Below are 22423 nucleotides of genomic sequence, written 5' to 3'. Positions count from 1 at the left end.
AACTTATGACAACGAGTCGATGAAAACCAATAAGTAAAATTTAACACGACAAAATAAGATATCACCGCCGCTTAGTACAGAACAGCTGATGGGCAGGGTGAGGAGGATTCACCCTAACGGCTTACTTGACGACATTGGGAGAGGAGAATGCTTTTGCTATGGTGTTATTATTATATTCAAAATTCACAGTAAAGCTGGTAAATACACACATAATCCGGGGGGCAACTTGGCCCCAAAGGAAAATGACGGGATTGAAGTAAATTTTCCAAATTTCAGTAATACAGTCAAATGGTAATCCTATGCAATACATGAATAGGTCAGATTACAGATTTGCGGTATCATCCGTGTAAGCGGTGCATTATAAAAGCCTAGAAGTGGGCCGTGCTACAAGTCAGCAGCTACGGAATAAGAATAAAGGAAATTGGCCTGGTGTAAATGACCATAGTAGTCGACAAACACCAAGAATATTACAAACAAACAATACCAGAATTGCAGTAGATGAAAAATTGGTAAGGGTTGCAGAGTTGAAGATGATTGAAAATGAAGAATAGAAATTACAGAAATTATGCTGTGATTCACGCATATACAAGTGCAATTTTAATCCAGTGGTGCATTATTAATAATAATCACGATTATTAAGTATTGCGTGTTGCCGCTTCCGGCCTTGTGCGCCACGGACAAAATACCTTACTTAGGATCGGATTTTCATGCTATGGGACAATGGTTTATAATAAATTTCAAACCATATATAAATGTTACATGTTACATTATTAAACCCGGGGACATGGGTAAATAATTGCGGCAGAGTGATGTAAATAATGTCCCTTTTCATGTTTGAAGTATCATGTACATTAGGGATGGTGTGAACCTCTCAAAGGTTCAGGTTCGTGTGAACGCGAACCTTCATGAAAGGTTTTGTGTCAACGCGAACGTGAACGTCATGACGTCACGTGACGTCATATTGCTGATTCCAACCTTACATTTCAGTGCAGTGATAGCCTATATTAATGTACTAACACGATACCTAGCGACGACTCGGGTCACACAATGCCACAATGCTGAATTACACATTGACGTTTTAAACGTCGCCAAATGTATCAATGGCGGCAATCAAATCATATAATAATCCCATAAAATCAATATCTTCCGTCACTTTGCCAACAATTTCAACAAGAACTTGCAAGGGAATTTAAGCTTACGTCTTAACGGTCTAGGCCAGACCGGACAATGTATTCGGAGTCTGAGTATTGAGCAGATTGTAAAACGGGTTTCCATACTTGCTACCGATATTACCCCATTGGCAAGTTATATAGCCGTAACCAAAACCGAAATCGCACGGATTTGGTTTTTATAATAAAATGAACATATGAAGTCAAGATTGACCCCGTACGCCCGCTAGATTTTTTATGTCAGACAACGATATCAATTTCATTGATTAATTAAATAAGAATCATTTGCTGACTTCATATAGTGTATTTCGCTCTTGATAATGTGTGATTGCGGGTCCATCTCACAGCAGAGAGTCATTAAATATTTACCAAAGGAAAGCTGGATATTTCGAGCAAACTTTTGTAACAAATTAACTAAAAGCATTTCAGATTGTCAAGGTGCATGCCCGTTTTGTGTTGACTTTTTTTATGCTGTCATCGCCTTGCATAGAGTGGCCCGCATTTGAAATGAAATAGATTTCACACAAATATGTTATAATGACGTGGAAATTGTAATATATGAAAATTGCAGTGCAGTGCAGAAACTACCAAGGTTCGTTTGTGAACGTGAACCTCCAAATTTCCGAGGTTCACACACAGAACGCGAACGTGAACCTCACGTTCACTCCATCCCTAATATACATGTCGATGCCTATAATTGAGTGATCGTTCTTTTGACACTTGCCAGTCGTGCCAGTATTTTCATCCAATCGAAGACACGCAATGCACAAAGTACAATGCACAATGCAGTGACGGCCGCCAGACTCACCTTATCTTGTATACAAAGGTAAATTTCGTTCTGAGTGCGTTCAGCTGTTCATCGGTAGGAACAGTATAGAAGCAAGTGGCCGGCGAGACTTCATGCTCTAGTTTGTTACTGCGAAAGATGACGCGAAAGTCGATAAAAGCATTCAAGGCCGATCATTTCACATCTTACAATTCACATGACCCTCTCGGATTCGTATCATTGTTAATCTGGCTATCTGAACAGATATATTGTCCCAAAACAGAATCTGTCCGCTGTAATGAAGTAGATGAATAAGTAGGCGTCTTGTAGCCGGCGATCACAGGCAGAAAAGTAACCTTGTTTAAACTCCATGCAAGCATCCGAATCCCGATATTTGAGATACCGACGCCAATGTCTAAATTGCACTTAATTGTAACGTTGCCTCCTGGATTCGTGTTAGCGTTGTTGCATTTGACCGATAATTTTTCGAGCGTGGGTGCTAAAACAAAAAAAATTTCCAGAATCTATATAGATGTAACGAGATAATAAAATGTTTATTGCCAACGAGGTAATATACAACTGTTCGTAGGCAGTATACTAGCGTGTACTTTACAAGGGAGACTAGATTGACTCGCGATCCGGTATGCAAGCACTAAAAATTGTGTTGTATCATTGCCAGATGGAATTCGTAATGGGTCTGTACTAATATCGAAGTCACCATCATGTCACCGGAATGCCGGATTTGAACCATGCACCTGACCTTGAGCGCCATTGAATAGCATAACTTAGTAGGCTTTCTTTGGCAAACGAACATATGCGTCTATTGCCGGTTTGATAATTCATTCTTGGGTAATATTTCACATTTTGCGAAGGTAATAGTCACAAAAAGCAATATTTTGCTGCGTGTCGCCTTAGGTTTGTAATTTATATACTTGCGACAGAGGGATACGAGCAAGCCGAGTGCCCAGATCGAAGTAAATACAATACGTACTGTAATATTTTGCAATTGTACTATATATCTTTCGGGATTCGATGTAACTCAACTTGTAGGTTCACAATCACTCCGACAATTTGGTGTTGTGCTCATAATTAGTCTATTACTGCATTCAAAACATTCAACGACTCACGTTTTATGCATACGTCGTAGTGGGCTATATATCTTCTCATACCATTGTATTCGATGGCACAAGTATACGTACCTGCGTTGCTCAAGTATTTCATTTTGTTGATAACCTGGAATTCAATAATAATAAGAGCTGAATAAAGGTTTTCGAAGTAGTCATTGTTGGTACTGATTTATATGTATATTAGGGTTGTTCAAAAATAGTTTTTTTTTTAATTTTGGCGTCTATTAGCTAAAATGGTTAGGTTGTCTAAAAAAAAGTTGTACACCGATTTCGACTCAATTCTAACGAGTAGATATGAAACTATTAGAGTTGAAAAATTTTCAATTTAATGTAAAAATTGAATTTTCAAAATTATATCTGTTATCACCATAGAGGTCAGCGCCCAACTGTTGTCGTGGCAATTTCATAGGTGAAATTGACTAATACATAAGCTTCTACTTGACAAATTCTCAAACGTAAAAGTAAGCAGCTTGAATTCAAAACATGTGTGAAGTAGACCTGGAGGTAATCTCAGACTAGACATCTTGAGTAAGTTGCAGAAGTAGATAAACAGGACCGGAGCGCTCCGAAAAAGTAGTTACTGACCATCTCTCAATATTAACAAAGATGAAGCACATTTGTAGTTTCAGCTAACCAATTTTTTGTCGTCCGGTGAAATCAAATTGCCAGACAATGTCCTCTTGCAATTGTGTATCCAACGTACTTTGACACCATAACTGCTGTATTCATTCGTTGGTATTAAGTTCTGCGGCCTTGTCAAATCGTCTTCAGGTACTGCATATGAATATATAGATGAATAACAATGACGCTATACATTCATAGAAGCATAGAAGAAGTCAAACTAAGTACTGATCATGACCAAAAAACCAAACAGACAAAAAGTCGAATCCCACCACTGGTTACCGGGTATCCGTCGTCCGTGAGTGTAACCCAGTGAGCTTATCTTATGTTTTCCGGCACAAAAAGATACTGCGGTGCCATTTACAATGATTTCCTGCAAACTATGACTTCAACTGTATATCGAGCATACTGTGCTAGATTCGGGCTTAAAGGAAAGGCGATGCAATTGACATGCACATGTCCTCAGAAGAGCTGTCATCGAATTTACAGATGACGACATTCCTAATCTATGAAAAATGTGCGACGTCGATTTTCTGGAAACAGTAAAATCAAGACTTCGACGTGCTTCACCAAGTTGATTGAAGCTTGATAAAATCGTGGCAATTTTAATCGCCCCCAGCAACCTAATTTTTCAAAGTTTAAAATATTAGCTGTATACATACGCTGATTAGAGCGCACTGTATAAATCAGGGGTTCTCAGCCCTTTCTTGGCCGTGGCCCATTTTCCGGTTTGAAAATGTGCTGTGGCCCACCTCTTATCTTAAAGTCATAATCCTGTTCAATGCATGGTAATCGACTGCACCGATATGCCTATTTATCTAAAATATGCGCATTTTTTTTCTCCTGATTTACTGATAAAATTAAAATCTAGACCTCTAGGGATATGAAATCGCGCGAAGCGCGACAAAAATTTTCGAGTTGAATAAATATCTTCCAACAAACGACCAACAAAATAATCTTGGACCCTTCGAGCTCCCCCAATTGGGAGTTTGGATGTTACGTTGGCAGTTACGGCCCTGGTGCTGGTATGTCATAGGCTTAAACTCGTGTGTATATTATGATCGTCCGCTGCTCCATTCGCCTCGCGAAACACAATGATCAAATCCCCGCATTCACTGTGTGATTGGGGTTTTAGTTTCACAAGTGTGGGGAATAATATAATCGTTATGGGCCAGCTTCAACCAATTCATTAATGAATGAGCTGCTAGTACTACAGATGAGTGGAGAAAGAGTTTTTTTTTCATTATGCATGCTGTACAATGTAGGCCTACATTGTATGTCTTGTACCAAAGTATGTCTTGTAGCAAACCAACTGCAAAGATTAACGCACTCTGCGTAATCCTCAATCCATTACGATTCGTTGCGGTGGGGCAGTATACCTTCACCAGAAGTTGCTAATAATTTTCAATTATAGCTACTTTTCTCTTACAATAATACGATCTGCTGAAGTGCAGTAAATCTATACATCTATTACACTTGATTCCGAGTTTATTGCACACCCCTTTCAATGGCATACGACATATCACCCTGTCGAAATACTTGGTTACTTCAGCATTACCTTCCAGTTATCATATACTCGAAACTACTTTAGTTGCTGTTGGCCGTAGGTTGTCATAGCCAGTGGAGAAAGCCGCCGACTTGTACATGCTGACTCCATACGTGCCACTACGTCTTCTCAGAGTCGGATGAAAAGTTTATGAATATATTTCTAGCGTTTAACATAACAAATATAACTAAACTTACATTAATTCTAAAATTTTGTAAATAGCTTTGTGGCCCACCTAAAAATGCTCTGTGGCCCACCAGTGGGCCATGGCCCACCCTTTGAGAACCCCTGGTATAAATGATGATTGCTTCGAAAATGGAACAGGACTACATAGAGCATATGAGAAAAATAATCCGTACTGTTTAAACATAATGGTTCAACGAATAACTTGCCAAGCAGGGTTCAACACTGTTCAGAATTTTAGCGATAAATGGTGAAGATTTGACGAATATACAGTTTTATCAAGTGTGATAATTCGATTCCAGAACCTATTGATTTTCCAATGTAAATACCAGCAATTATCGTTCTGTAGGTAATACGTCATTGATGGAGGCCTGATAGGAAACGCCATGCGATAAACCAGGGGTCACCAACCAGGTGCCCGCGGGCACCAGGTAGCCCGCGAGGACTAGATGAGTAGCCCGCGAGCCCATTCTAAAAAATAGGTGGAATAGCAGCATTTACCAATATTCGTCAGATTATTACCAGTGAGCTTTTAAATATATAGATTGATTGATTCAGCTATTCTTGTTTAAAACACACTAACATGTGGATAAACACTTGAAAATATCTTCAATTACAATTAGTAATATAGATGTATGTGATAGAATCACCTGAAATTCAAGATACGGCGCATTGCCTATACAGGTGACATGACGGAATGCCTTCCACGGTCTTCTTGAAATGATGGGGGTTCCGTTACGATAGCTCGACGACCAGGACAATGCCAAAGTAGTAAACAATAATACTATTCGGACTCAGATAGCCGTGAAGTAGGCTACTAGCAGATTTTCAGTAACTGTATACCCATTACGTATTGCATTTTTTGGCACAGCTTGTTTCTGTTACACTAAACGCAGTTTAATATACCATGTTTCTAACTTTCTGTAATCGTTGCTGCTGTCCGGTATAATGAAATCTTGTCATTTCTGGATGCTGAACAGTAGGAGATTGAAATTGTAACACTGCAAAATGACCCCCACCTCACTGTGCAGAAAATGTTTGGTGCATGATACGGAAAACTACAGTGCTGTATGCGCAGTAACTATGAAGGTTGCAAGCGTCTATTGTTCGACTTATCGTTGTGAATCAGCCTTTTCGGACATGAACTTCATCAAAAACAAACACAAAACACGCTTAATTACTGCACATCTGGAACACTAACTTAGAATTGCAGTGTCAAGTTAAATACCAGTGTACAACGCACTAGTTGATATCATACAATGCCAGGCTTCCCACTGACTGCTATAGAAACAGATAACATGATGTCCAGTCCTGCCTATGCTATGAATATCAAAGCGGAAATTCAGTGTGGTACGGGTAAACGACGGGAGTAAATAGTAGCCCGCCGCTTCAATCATTACGCAAAAGTAGCCCTCGGTTGCAAAAAGGTTGGTGACCCCTGCGATAAACCATGCTACTGACAGGGTGCGACTCTTAAACTGTCTTAGCGACGTTATGATTGCATGACGTCTCTGACCAGTACAATGGAAAATTGAAAGTTGATCAAGATCAACGCTTGTCTTGTATTGCGCTATCCGATTCCGATTTTCCTCGCAAGATTCCTCAATCAACGGCAGCTTTTGCAAGGTGACATGATTGATAACGCACCTTTCGTTACGCTGCAACATATCACTTTGAGACCAGCATCAAGCAGTGTAACTACTACATCTACGCACCTTAATGACGATCTCGAATCGGGACGGCGTGGACCCGGTTACGTTTGGAACCAGGTATTCAAATGTCTTGCTGTTATCGTCAAAATCGTACAAAGAAGTATTTTGCGTGGCGTTCAACAGAAATCGGTCGTTTTCAAGATCCTTAATGTAGCATTCCAATTGCTGGAACAGGTCGGTAATGTGTTACTGATTTCCAGTGAATATTCTGCGATCAATGTGATAGAAAATAGTACCTAAAGTCGCTTCCAAGGTGAGTTGAGGTATAGACGCGACAGCAAAGCCTCGGTTAAAAGCTACTTTATTATTTCAAATTTCCGCCTGAGTATGATTGCGATTGCATAAGTTGCTTTCGATGAATTTATCACACTCAATATCACCTTATGGATAGAAATGAATGTTACCACTTCATGTAGCCACACAGACGCAGATTACCAAATGATAATGAGGAATATTTAACGAATTTTCCTTCACACTGTAGCCATAGTCCACTCTACAGGCTCCGAAAATGTTATTTCCTCTTTACCAGAGGTGGTCGAAGTAGTCGAGAAAGCTACTCATGTAGAAGTAGTGACACACAAATCTACTCAAATACGAGTAGAAGTAGTACTTTTGAAAGCAACATACAACTACTTAAAGTAGAGATAGAATTGACCGACATTAACTCTACTCAAGTAAGTGAGTAGCTGTGAAAACGTTCGTAAGTCGTCCGCATGGACTGGCAAAAGCTGCAAATTGAGCAATACGGAGAAACTGCATCGGATGGGGTGGTAACACTTTGTGCGATTGGTATACTTTAATAAAAATATGGCAGGTTGTAAAAATGCCATATGTTGCAGCTTTATTTTCGGAAAATACGGGCATTACTACACTTGCTTTTATATTACTATCACATGTATGTTCTCGAGACAGAATAACTGAAACTAACCAGAACTCAAGTATGGTACTGGAAATTGAAAGAGAAATGCAAATACTACTTCTAAGAAGCGAAAAAGATATTTCACATCTTTTGTCCAGAAAGTTTCAACGGTGGTCTGCTGAAACAGATCTAACGCTAAAAAAGTCGGAGTCCACTTTTCCAGATTGGGACACGACACGGGCTGCTCGATTACGATGTGATAGGTAATTGTTAGATTGAGAAACGGTAGTGCCAAACGTTCTGATGAACCCTATTTACTGTAATGACACTTGTCATATGGCCGACAATGCTGTGTGAACGCAACCCGCTACTTAAGTTATATTCATCGATACTTTCGTGAAAACATATTTGTCAATCCATATCTACTTCACGCGTAGCCCGACGAAAATTGTGTGCGGTACTTAACTTTTATGAAAACTATATATTGGTTGCTTTTCTCCGTGAAAACAGCCCCGAAATTCCTCACGCTATCTTTCTGATTGGAGGATCAAACTAATTGTACTTGAGAAACTGAAAATAGCGAAAACTAAGTAAGTAGATCACAAAATATTGCGAAGTAGAAGTAGACGTAGCGGTAAATTAGATTTACTGGAGTAAGTAACGCAAGTAGTGGAAAAGTACATTGAGTACTTCGAAAAATTAAAAGTACTTCGTTAGCGACCATTTCTGCTCTTTACTGATCGCTCTTGTATCAGCATGTATGATTTGTCTGTACTCATGTATCACTGGAACAAAGATTGAGAATATGAGTTGTCCCTTTATTCTGATGGCTTTTATATGGATAGCTTGCACAATACAATATTACGATGAAAGAGATCATACTGTTGTATTTGGATATCTGATAAACCCGGCAGTTCTCACAAAAGCTACTGAGCCTCCATGCTTCCTATATCTATACGATATTCAGAATACGTGACTTTGGCCAGCGAAATGATAAAACGACACAGTAATCAAACCATGCGAGAAATACACCCTACCGATACTTCATAGTACTCGGTGTAGTCATAGGAATCACTGCCCACGTAGTCATAAAAATCTTCCACATCATCAATACATTTGAGTGTTATCGGCCATCCGTAAAACCCTTTAACGGCTGTCACATTGTCATCACGGGTAGAACAATCTGTAATTTTCGGTAAGCATAATTAAACTACTGCTATATTGCATATTTCAAAGGTAAATTAGATGGGTTCGGGTTTCATTCAGGTTCGAGTGGAATAGATAATTTGATCACTAATTATACATTCAACTCCATTTATACCTGAATAAAGGTGATCTATTCTGATTTCCGAAAAGGATGACACTTTCATTGGCTGCAAAAATACCATAACGAACGAGAAAACGGGTGAATTTTATATTTATATAGCTAATTTCATCAGGTTTGAGTCAAAAACTTGTCATTTTTCAACCTCGACTCCTGAAATACCCGTCATACGTCGGTTTGACCGGCATTTTCCCAAAGTCGTTGTCTTTTAGGGCATTTTAGGCTTTTGTCGGTAAGTCATATGCCCGTAAAAACGTAACATAAAAATATATGATTTTTGATGTATAAGGCTTGGGTCGCGAGATGTCATTAAAACTCAGATTTTAATTGCGGCCAGAAAAATTTCCATTACCACTGATCTAATGTATGTTATTGCGTCTATTCCCTTACCTGTAAACGCCAGAGCCATTGCAATCAGCGCGTGTGATAATATTACTATAAGCATTGTTGCATGTTCTTTAAACGAAATAATAGGTCTATGAATGTAAGACAAAACCGTTACGGATTTACTGAACGCTGCTATTCATAATGGAATTAAGCCAGTACTATCTCTGTTTTGAAAATGGGAAATCTTGGCGTCACACGCACATCCCGATGAGTGATTGTCACTCCTACCATGCAAATTTGCGCTTATGAATATGATAGTTTGAGTATCGACATCCCTAGTTCAATTTTGATACTATCATGTAAGTATTATATAATCAATTTATACTATTGGTATGCTCTATGTCCGCAAACATAACGGATTTAATAAAGTAGACCCGGAAATGGCCAAGCATATCTTCGTACCGAGTGTATATCCTCCATATTTAACACCTATTATACCTATCAAATGCCGGCGGCGTAAATTAAACCTCATTTCATCGCTCGTTAATCGCGCCTTGCGCCTCTGCTCACCAGAAAAACTGTCACGCGAATTGGATGATATCCACTTGATTCTCTCCAAAAATGGCTATACGGACCACATATTAAAATGCTCCATCTCTAGGGTATTGAAAAAATCGGATACAGCTCCAAAATATGGCCCAGAAAAACGCCCGGCATTTTTGCACCTACCTTGGCTAGGTAACGTGTCTAGCCGTTTTGAAAAGCTTATTAAATCGGCTGTTCACCGTTGCTATTACAGCGTTAACACGCATGTAGTGTACACGACGAAACCCTTGTTACCCAACTCTCGAAAAGATGTACTTCCTGCCTTTGATGCAAGTAATGTTGTTTACCAATACAAGTGCCACTGTGATAGTAGGTATGTAGGACGTACATCTCAAAGATTGTTTGAGCGTATTAAGCAGCATATCCCAAAATTGATTCGGTCAAAACTTGCGCAAATGATCGCACGGAGCTCGCACGTCAGTGCAAATTGGCTGCAAAAACAGACTGCTATGATGATCACCAAGCATATGCTTCGTCAATTGGTCAGCATCTGAGTGAAAACCTTGCCTGTGCACAGCACTATGATAGGCTTACCATACGTCCTCTTTTAAGAGGATTTGTCCTCTTTTTTGACTTTTTTGAAAGTGTCCTCGGAGGACGCCCTTTTGTCCTCTTTTTTGAGATTTTGTCCTCTTTTTTGAAAATTTAGGTCAGATATAGAGGAAATTGCGAGTGATATGCCGCAAAATAGCGCAGAAGTGAAGCTCCGGCGGGTATTTCGGAGGAAAAGCGGTGATTTCAGCTCTGAGCGAAATGAAGACCTTCTTTTTTTTTTTATTTTTTTTTTTAGTCAACCGACCGCAAAGTGGGAAAAATTCACCGGTTTTTGGGAATTCTACTCCGGTTTTGTATCTTGCAAATTTCTGAAAAAGTGTCCTCTTTTTGCATTTTCAAAATATGGTAAGCCTAACTATGATGACAATATGTTTACTGTCATTGCGCGTGGTAGGTCTGTGTTTCATTTAAAAGTGTTGGAGTCTACTATTATTCAGTTGAGCAAACCTATATTATGCAGACAAAAATATTTCCTCTATAACCTACAAAATTCTCATTAGTGCGTGTTGTTCCGTGCGTGTAATTGTTTATTTACAAATTGTGCTGCTACTATAGTACCGTAGGTTGCCAGTAAACTCGCCCCATAGTAAATTCGGCCCGTCGAATTCGGCCCTCGGTCACTTTGGCCGTCGGTGAATTCGGCTCTCGGTGAATTCGGCCCTCGGTAAATTCGGCCAGGGCCAGAGTAACAACAACAGTTACAATACCATTATCTAACCTGAACCCTAACCCTAATCCTAACCTAACCCTAATCCTAACCTAACCCTAATCCTAACCTAACCTAACCCTAATCCTAACCTAACCCTAATCCTAACCTAACCCTAATCCTAACCTAACCCTAATCCTAACCTAACCCTAATCCTAACCTAACCCTAATCCTAACCTAATACTAATCCTAACCTAACCCTAATCCTAACCTAACCCTAATCCTAACCTAACCCTAATCCTAACCTAACCCTAATCCTAACCCTAATCCTAACCTAACCTAACCTAACCTAACCCTAATCCTAACCTAACCCTAATCCTAACCTAACCCTAATCCTAACTTAACCCTAATCCTAACCTAACCCTAATCCTAACCTAACCTAACCCTAATCCTGACCTAGCCCTAATCCTAACCTAACCCTAACCCTAATCCTAACCTAACCCTAATCTAGGGTTACCATATTTCAGCAACCCAAATTCCGGACACTCTTTAGCGCCCACTAGTGGCTATCAAATTGAGTTATGACGTCACAGCAGCAATGCTTTGCTCATAGACCAGAGGTGGTCACGGTCCGGTTCGGGAGTATGTGGCTGTGTGTTGTGTAACCGGGACCGAAAGCACATGTTCTCAGCCCCCTCCCGCCCAAATAAACAATGATTTTGAGCCCACACTATAGGGTAATCGATGCAACTTCTGAAGGGGGGTATGCTTGATATATGAATCTGGTTTCTATATGCATCCGGTCGTTAAATTATTTGAATGAATTCTGTCAATAATATTGGCCGTTCCATATATTACTATATAGATACTAACTACTCTCCGCCCACATGATCAGAGTTAGCGGTAGTACTGGTGGAGGATGATGAGTTCGAATATGCTGTAATTGTACATCGTTAAAGGGGCACTGCGCTCTAAAAATGATGTGGTCTCAAATTGAAGGTAAAAACTAACAAAAATTTTTGGCCGTGACAATTTCCTTCAGAACGCCACCGTAATGAAGCTGCAATTTATTGAAATTTCTACAAGACCAGCTGCCGCGGCTGCTTAACCCGTTACATGGCACGATATCTTCACCGTCGCACTTGCTCGACGCGATTAGGCAGTCACGCGGAGAACGAATTTTAGATAGTTGTTAGCCGATGTTATGAAGAAAATGTGTCTAAGTTTCGTTCTCTGCGTGACTGCCTTATCGCGTCGAGCAAGTGCGACAATGAAGACGTCGTGCCATGTAACGGGTTAAGCAGCCGCGGCACCTGGTCTTGTAGAAATTTCAATAAATTGCAGCTCCATTACGGTGGCGTTCTGAAGGAAATGGCTGCGGCCAATAAATTTTGTTCGTTTTCACCTTCAATTTGAGACCACATCATTTTTAGAGCGCAGTTCCCCTTTAAGTTATGTTCATGTCCTACCGATAAGCTTCCTAATCAGCCTTATGCCGGTGCGCACCACGGAGCTTTATAAACACCCCCCTCCAGTGGTTTTCAACCTTTTATGGTCGCGACTCCATCTCCAATTTGAAAATGTTCCGTGGCCCAGATCAAAATTTTACGAGCTGATTACTAAAAGAAGTCAGCACCTTTGCCCAGATTTACTCATGGGCTATTTAGGAAGCTGATTACGTTCAACATATTCGCAAACCCCAGAATAAAGGCAAACGATAGTAAATCGCGCGCAGCGCGAAGAAAAAATCATACATCAGCATAAATATTCCCAAGCAATATTGTTTTCATGCTGATTTACGAAACAAATTATGAGCCTACGTCAAAATTCCGGACATTTGGCATATTTTCGAAATTCCCCCCGGACGCTAGTTTGAACAGTGAAATTCCGGACGTATGGCAACCCTACCCTAATCCTAACCTAACCTAACCCTAATCCTAACCCTAACCTAACCCTAATCCTAACCCTAACGCTAATCCTAACCCTAAACCTAACCCCTAACCTCCAAATCACTTGATAATATTATAATTATGTAATATAATACACATTATTAGTTCGTAATACAATTTCACACAATGTTCTCTGCGGGTCGAATATACCGATTGAATTCGGCTGTCGGTAAATTCGGCCCCGTAAACATCGGCATATATATACACATATATATATTTATACGCATACCCTGTTCTCCAAATCACTTGATAATAATATAATTATGAAATTAATTCACAATAATAGTTGGTAATAAATTTTTATAAAAAATTCTCCGAGGGCAGAATTGACCGAGTAACCAGTGAATTGACCGGTGAATTCGGCCGTCGGTAAATTCGGTCCCCGTGAATATCCGCGCTATCTCCCGTGATTACGCGATCTACGCATACCCTGACATCCAAATCACTTAATAATAGTATATTTATGTAATTAATTCATGTTAACGGTTGGTAATACATTATAATACAATATTCTCGATGGGCCGAATTTACTAATGTAATGGCCCAATTTGCCTGGGCCGAATTTACTTTGAGGCGAGTTTACTGGCAACCAGTACCGTATGTCCGTATACTTCATAGTTTGTTATTGTTGCCATTGGTACAATGCGAATTTCATGGTTTGTGATTTTGATTGTTGCGTCATACTTTGCCTTTTTGGTTTTGCTTTTAAATATGTTTAAATCCCTTTAGTGTGCCGATAACTCTTGAAAAGAGGCACCCGAAAAGTCTTCGAGTTAATAAATATTATTCTACAATGGATATTGTATTGAAAGCTATATTATATATACTTATTTATGATCTCCAGGGTCACGGTTTGACACGAAGCTCTTCAGGATCATATCGTCGGCACCCGTCTATACCGTTACAGAGTCAGTTACACATCAATATTATTGTTCCGTGTTTTTTATTTTGTGCATTTTTTACGTACTTATTCTGTTATCCCGGTTGACGAAAAAATCTCTCACTCTCTCTTGCCGATCACAAATCTTCGCCTAAATAGTTAAAGCAGACATATTTCGGGGCGCAGAATGACGATACCTGAAGATTTTTAATAATTTAACAATATATAAGTATCACATATATCTTTTCAGGTTATAAAGTAAAAATTCCTTCTTAAAGTGCTTCGAAAGCCTTAAACTATTCAGCAAACTTCACTATCACATCAATTGCAAACGCTACCACGCAGTGGAAGATTCACTATTTCGCCACATTTCCAATTCATGATGACAACACCTGACCCTTCGTGACGATACGTGACTGGAATTTGTGCGTTGGACTTGGACGCGACCTTTTTAGAATTACTTAGACTCCGGGTTGCTCAATGGAAAAATGAAAATGACTCGAGTGGATTGGGGTGACTCGGAAGGCCGTGAATTTGTTAGAACCATGGACGCAACAAAGTAATCGCGTATCAGGGGAATAGTAATAGATCAGAATGTCACAGTCTGGTATTTCGCTAACTAAAAAAGTAGTTATGGCAACCATTGGCACTCTGTTAGTTACATCTTTGGTCGCTAAACCATGTTATTAAGGCCACCTATAGGTACCGAGTACCATAGTGGTACGCTCCAACAATGTAACAGCAATGGGCCGTTCGGCATTCCGACATTTCAATCACTACGACACATTCATGAATATATTTATAATATATTTGTATTTTTTCTGCTTCTATATTTGAAGATATTTGGCCATTAGATTAATCGTCTAATTATCAGAAGTATACCCGAGTCCTGGATTAGAATTACAATGCTCAATTTAAAAATGTTTTGATATCAGAGCAGTCTCTATTATCAATCTGTTAAATTCAAAATATTCATAGTAGCTGAAACAGTATAACCCGATAGCTTTAATGATGGCATCATACATTTGGCCGTCCATACGGTGTCTATATCTTATAATTAATATATTTCAAGTACAACAACAATTCTATTCAAATAGTTATAAATGTGATGATTCTTTTCGTGCCAGGCCTAAATTGATACAAGAGTAAATCACCGATTGAAGATTTGTGTTTACTGTCAGTCTGCTGGATCGGCTCACTTTCAATAGAACAATTCATTCCCACCAAATAAGGCCTACTTGGAAAGACATGCCCCTATACATGCTGTGGCCCGCGTCGTCGTCAATACTGGAAAACTGACCCGTGAGCACATTTGAGTTTGAGACCTCGGCAATATAACATATATGTACCATATTTGCATATGGTAAAAGGGTGATAATCGAATCATCAATTCCCGGCATTGGCAATAGCTCTACCTGCCCCTGAAATAGCCATTTGACGACATCACCTCACTGTTGCAATCTAAAAATATCTATTTCTGATCCAAGTCATCACAGTGGGTACACCTTTATCAAGTCACTTGCGAACGATTTTTCAACCATCAATATTTTTGTCTGTTATTCGCTGTAACCTTTAGACGCGAGACCATTTGCAAAACGATCGCATCACGCTTATTCATGATTGAATTACTATATCAGTGCGACTTTGCGGCGAGGGAAACTTTCCCCGCTAATGTTACATCCCCTTTTCAAGTGGCCCTGCAATCTAAATATGATGTGGCCTGAGGCTGAAAATAAAAGTATGGCAGCAGCCATTTTCCTCAAAGGCCACCGTATTCTGACGTCAGCCACAGGATTTTGACGAAATGTACCAATGTACTTTAGTTGCAGCTCTATATCTATATCTGACGTATTTTATGTTTGCAAACATGTCGTAGTCCCCCTGATTAATCTTACTATGCTCCTCCATTTTATCTTTCCACAAAGCCCACCAAAACATTTTTAAACAGCAGTATGTTTGCTTCAATAAGCTATATTGGCAATATGGCAATTAGAATGAGTTTGCACAGTGGAATATATCATATCAGGCGCCCATTCTGTTGATTTGAGTCATGGTGTTTTAGCAATCATGAAGCGAAACTGCATCGTAATTATACTAATTTAAATAAAAAAGAAAAACAAGGTTATCAACCATTTTGCAAATTTATAGGTTTTTCGGACCTCCTGAAAATGCTTCGGGGACCCCGGTTGAGAACCACTTATTTATAAGAAGACGTTTTTTTGTCTTCGTGGACCCCGTTTGCACCCAATGTAATCAATATTTTTACAACTTTCTTCAGACTTTCGCGGGCTGCACAAAACGGTGTTGCGGGCCGCATGCAGCATGCGGGACGTTGTTTGTCGATCCCTGATCTAACAGCTCCTTTTGAAGTTATTCTGGAATAGCATATATAGGGGGAAATGGATTTTTAGAAACATTTTTTCCAAAACCCTAGCAAAACATATCTAAACAGCAATATGGTTAAATGAGAAGGTTATATGGAAATTTGGCAATTAAAATGAGTCTTCACAGTAGAATAAGTCATCTTTCATTGCTTCTGCTTGTCTGAATCCTGAAGTTTTAGCACCTTTCAAGCGAAACTGCTTCGTAATTTCTTTATTTAAAAAAATACAAATTAGGCCATCGACCATTTTGCAAATTTGTAGGTTTCGCGGACCCCATGAAAATGCGACCTTTGGTTGAGAAACACTGATCTGCAGTTTACGCGTAATAGCCTACCTTAATAAATATGACCAGACATAGGGATAGAAGGTATAGGCTGCTTCGAGAAACTGCAACAGTGATGCAATACGTACCAGAACTTTCACAAAGGGTTAAAAAACGATGGCGAGTAACCTCGACACCGTCGAGATCACTACATTTCAAATATACGAGGACCTTCTGAGGAAAATGGCTGCTGCCATTTTTTCTCATTTCTATCATTAATTCGAGACCAAATCAAATTTAGAGTGCAGTACCCATTTAATGAAAATAGAAGCTAACGGCGTCAAATTATGGTCGGCATTTTCTAAAAATCGGCTTGCATTCAGGCTCGAAAATGGAATCAGTCGCTGATATAACTTACGCTGCGGTTGGTGACAACTTAAATGCATTTTTAGTTTTCAGTCATTATTTCCAGGATCTATATTTCCACATCCTTCAATTCTCTATACAGGATGTGCTTGTGTTCGGCATGGGTATTACAGCCTCTCTGGGACCACAATGTCGGCTATACGCGTTAATAATACCAGCCCTGCAAGCAATTTAGCTCGATGCTGCGGCGATAAAACGGATCATGAAATGTATATCTGTTGAATAACGTTAAGAAACAGCAGTCACGAGAGTTAGGGTATCGGGAGTTCGAGTATACAATTGGGGATTTGAAGTGATGACTATACGATAACCTATAATCTGATAACTACGATAACTCGTCACTCGAATCTCTTCCAGTTCTACTTGTAATCTAATTACATTGCGATTGAAATAGCCTCACGCGAAACGACCCTTTGAATTGATATTGAATTCACGTTGTTTATCCATTGCATATCTACATCATCTATATACCTTTATATAGATACTGGTAGCGTTGCAGGAAATTGTGGCAGCATAGTGCTAAACAACTTCGGATTTATAATTGTGAATGTGCGTCACATAAGTTATCAACGTACCCTTTAAACGCAACGAATATAATGACAATGCTTCCTTACGCTCAAGTGTCAACTTGAACACGAGTGTTGATTTGTCGTTGCGTTCACGGTAAACAACGTCATTGTGAAGAAAACACTTAGAAACCGCAGCCTGTAAATCTACCATCCGATTTTAATCTATACGCATTTCTGAAAGCCAGTCGCACGGCATTGTCCTTATTAGGTCAATACCCTGTTTCCGCGAATCGAGATTCGGGTCGGATACGGTTTAGCAGGGCAGATGGAGTTCTATCTTAATCGTTAATGATGAGCTCTCATAACTCTGCCTTAACACCGAAACTTGGTACCGAATCATATTATCTGAAATCTGGCAACAAATTTGTGATATCCCGCTGAATGAATTTATACGGTACGGTACCAAACCGAAAGCGAGAACAAGGCCATCAGATTATTTTCCGTTCCAGAATCCTGCGAAATTGAACAATGTATCTCGAAAAATTTCTCCTACGGTAACACCGTTTACTCGGTTTTACTCCAAAACCAAAAACATAACACCTGATCAAACTGCATAGGCATCTATATAAAAGTATTACTAAAAATTCTGCATTACTCAAGTTTTGAAGTACATGTATTTACACGTCTAAATAGATAACAAAATAAGTGACGCAAGTTTCTATAAGATCATATTAGCTCGTTCTCCGTAAGCACAGGAGTTAGAACTTAATTGTCCTCTGGGACTGTATACGCAATACTAGAAATAACGCATGTTACATAACCAAACAAGTTGGCAGATTCCCTGAACCACAAAAATGCTATTGACAACTGCGCTAAGCGATGATGGGAGTGGGAAAGATGTTATGACAACCAGATCATTTAAAAATTGGCTCAATACAAATCCAAGTGATGAAATGACCCCATTTTCATTATCTTCATTAAGTAAATATCCGCCTCGTGATATCTAAATTTAAATTTGTTGACGTGAGATCGCTGATTCCCACCCGAGTGGTACCAGCACAACCAGAGTACAAAAGTCTAGACCAGTGCTCTTCATCCTTTTTCGTTGCGGTACACCCTTTTAACGTTTACTAGAAACTAGGGATGGTGCGAACGCGAGGTTCACGTTCGCGTTCTGTGTGTGAACCTCGGAAATTTTGAGGTTCGCGTTCACAACAGAACCTTGGTAGGTTCTGCACTGTGAACCTTTTTTCATATATTACAATTTTCACTTCATTATAACATATTTGGTTCAAATTTATTGCATTTCAACTACGGGCCAATCCATGCATGGCGCTGACAGCATAAACAACCAACACTAAGCGAGCATGCACGTTGAGATTCTGAAAATTTTACTTGCTTTGTTACAAAAGTTTGCTCGAAATATTCAGCCTTCCTTATGAATATTTAGTAACTCTCTGCTGTGAGCTTGACCCGCAATCACACAATATCAAGAGCGAAATACACTACATGTAGTCAGCGAATGATGCTTATTCAATCAATCAATGAGATTGATATCGTTTTCTGATGTAAAAATCTAGCAAGCGTACCGGGTCAATCTTGAACTATAGGGTTGAAATTAGCAATGTGACGTCACGTGACGTCACGAGGTTCACGTTCGCGTTCAAACAGAACCTTTCAAAAAGGTTCGCGTTCACACGAACCTGAACCTTTCAGAGGTTCACACCATCTCTACTAGAAACTCGTACACCCCTGACCACATAACATGCTGACTCCGCATAGTAAGCCTAATCCAGGGGTGTTCAACCTTTTTGCCAATCAAACCGTATTTCGGCTACCTACATAGCAGAGGTGACCAACAGCAACATTTTCTTACATCTTCGTATCTTACCATGAACTAAAATATTTCGCTGCAGATTATAAAATCTTAAAATTACGAGTCGACCTTTATCAAAATACACCAACCGAAACTCTGTCAAAAGAAGGAGCTCGCGTACCACCTGGGAATAGTGCACCGAACGCTCTCTCATTCGAAATTTCATGCTGGTGACGTCATATTTTGTGATACGATTGTTGATATAAAATGTTATTTCTTATTCTCTACTAGTTGCTGACGATTACCCCTGATGGGTGTCAGCCGAAAATATTCGGGTTCATTTCAATATGAACATACTATTCACTTGTATAAGAAATACTTAAATATTCCTTCGAGATAGCAAATGTCGAGTATGTTCATTGTTAATAGGCCACATTACAACTAGGGATGGGTACAACGACTCGGGTACTCGAATCCGAATCGAGTACTAATTTTAATGATTCGAGTCGAGTATAGTAAAATATGATTTCTTCAAGTTGTAAAATTATGCTCTTCTCGCCACTGAAAGCTAATTTATCAACGAGAATTGTAGTTTTGATACTACAACATTGTCACTAAGTGCAATAATATCGATATGGTCGAAATATACCACAGTAACTTTAATGTGATGGATAACAGGCATTGAATTCTTTGGGATGACATGAAAGGTGCATTGAACTTTGACATATTAAATTATGTTGTGACGTCATAATGAGTGATACTCGAATCGAAGCAAAATGCTTGATTCAGAATCGAATCACTAAGGTACTCGATTTTGCCCAGCCCTACTCGCGACTCATATTCTAAGAGCCCCTGAGCTATACTCCTGCGTCACTTCATCATTTTAAAAATTCCGCATATTGACTTTCTACTATGACTGTGGGAGCTAGTTTTGGAGGGGTTTAACTGTTTCTACACTGGGGTGGCGTTACAGTCATTTCGACGCAAAGAACGTGCGGGTGTCGACTTCCGAATTCGTATACCTAATTGTTGGAGGTTTATCTAGGCTCCTCCTCGCCAGCTCATCCGCTTAAGTGGTGTCTTACAAAAAGCCTAGAAGTGGGCCATGCTATAAGTCGGCAGTTGCGGAATAAAAATGAAGAATACCGGCCTGGTGTTAATGACCATAGTAGTCGACTAACTCCACGAATACCTCAAACAAACAAACAAACAAAACGTGTGGATGGTGCGGCGTTTTAATATTCACATATGTGGTAATATTCGGAAATTGATTACTAGGATCGCTGAACGCATGAACCTACTCTAGTTTTACGTGGAACATATTTTTACGATAATAATTAATTTCAAGAGAATCGTTACCGACGCCTCCTGATACGTTATGTCGGGACCAGAGTTGGATCAATTACATTATTTCAGTTCAATTACAATTACAATTACAATTACTTTCATGCATGTTTCAATTACATTACAATTACAATTACTCCATGCTAAAAATATCAAATTACAATTACAATTACAATTACTCCTTGCATGCTTCAATTACATTACAATTACAATTACAATTGCTGCTGTTGAACATGAAATTGAATAATCATAAATTCAACCGTGCTCCTTGATAACCATAGCGTCGTAATTAACAACAATTCAAGTATTCATGTTTCATTCATGATACGCAAATACCAGTTAATTAATAAAAAGAAAAACGTTTTCGAACTATTCCTAATCATAGGAAACGTTTTTAAGCGACAGTTTGAGCGACTGGCAATGACTAACAACGAATAGGCTGCAAGATGGGCAATGAAACACAATCAAACGAACAGAAAAAACTGAGCAAATGAAATGTAGCTCTCAAGACGTCAGTGTGTGTAAAATTCAGGTGAATGCAAATGGAAAGAAGCTCCTGATACCATAAATTACAATTTTTGTTTGCATTTACATTTTTACTTGTTCAAAAACTGCTGGATTGCATTTAATGAACATTAAGGTGCGAAAAGTTTCAGGCCCCAGTAAGTGTCATTGTCACGTAATATAAGCGTGTTTTGTATGGTCGGTAATTATGGCTCACGTAATTGGAAATGTAAAATGTTATTTACCTAATTTCCTATGGGTTAGGATTAAGGATAGGGTGCAGTATGTCGTTGAAGAAAGTATGGAGTATATAATTAAAGAAATAATATTATTTTTATCGAGGGACGTAGGAATTAGGATGAGGAGTAAAAACAAAACCGTGCTTTGTCAGATAAGACGTTATATAATATCCAGTGGTCTGGTTAGTTAGCCAGACGAAGTAACGATGCAGCATCGTGATCTGAAATCGCATTGTAGATTGCCAACCCTCGGATAGATGCACAAGATGTGAGTCACGGATGAATGCACCGACAAACGTACTGCAGAGCCGGCTAAAAGCAGCAAACTTTGTAGTCCTAGAGCTGGCGATCCAAGGGTGCAAATTTGATGCATCTGGTCTTTATCGTAAGCTATTGATGCACTAATTCCGAAAATACAAATTAAAATCTCGTCAGGGCAATGTAACTGCTCCAAAATAGCCGTTTAAGGCCGACTGTTCTGAAAAGTGAGAGCGCCGCAGCAGCATGACCACAACAATGACCAATTACGTCCAGCGATTGTTCAGAACAATGCCGATTCCCAGACTTTCAAGACTATTTTGGCCTGGAAATATACTTTTATTGGGGAATCAGTGCGACACTATAGCTTTCGATTAGGATCATAAATATCAAATTTCGACGCTTGGATCG

The 22423-nt window shown here is 39.3% G+C and overlaps 1 protein-coding gene and 1 long non-coding RNA gene across 9 annotated transcripts in view; one reads left to right on the top strand and one right to left on the bottom strand.

The window, feature by feature from the left end:
- The window catches only part of LOC145441490 (uncharacterized), an 88452-nt gene that overhangs the window by 35595 nt on the left and 30434 nt on the right, over window positions 1–22423 (bottom strand). For 3 of the 8 annotated variants that reach the window (XM_080319364.1, XM_080319362.1, XM_080319370.1), the window contains one exon: window positions 3063–3168. The exons of 1 other annotated variant lie outside the window; for it this stretch is intronic. In XM_080319364.1, coding sequence (XP_080175490.1) covers window positions 3063–3168 — 106 coding nt within the window. Of the gene's footprint in view, window positions 1–2291; window positions 2435–3062; window positions 3169–3696; window positions 3837–6928; window positions 7071–7127; window positions 7290–9020; window positions 9167–9697; window positions 10049–22423 lie in introns of those variants that run through there. 4 more of the 8 variants (XM_080319368.1, XM_080319367.1, XM_080319363.1 and 1 more) reach the window with 4 other exon arrangements.
- On the top strand, window positions 5811–6583 carry LOC145441499 (uncharacterized). The gene is made up of 2 exons (XR_013915840.1): window positions 5811–6180; window positions 6215–6583. It is a non-coding gene; the product is annotated as an uncharacterized LOC145441499 (long non-coding RNA).

This window comes from Botryllus schlosseri, chromosome 6 (genome assembly GCF_051294905.1).
Source record: "Botryllus schlosseri isolate E-star chromosome 6, Bs_hap1, whole genome shotgun sequence".
Lineage (NCBI taxonomy): Eukaryota > Metazoa > Chordata > Ascidiacea > Stolidobranchia > Styelidae > Botryllus > Botryllus schlosseri.
The sequence above is the reverse complement of the archived record's forward strand: the minus strand, read 5'-3'. Positions and strand labels throughout refer to the sequence as shown.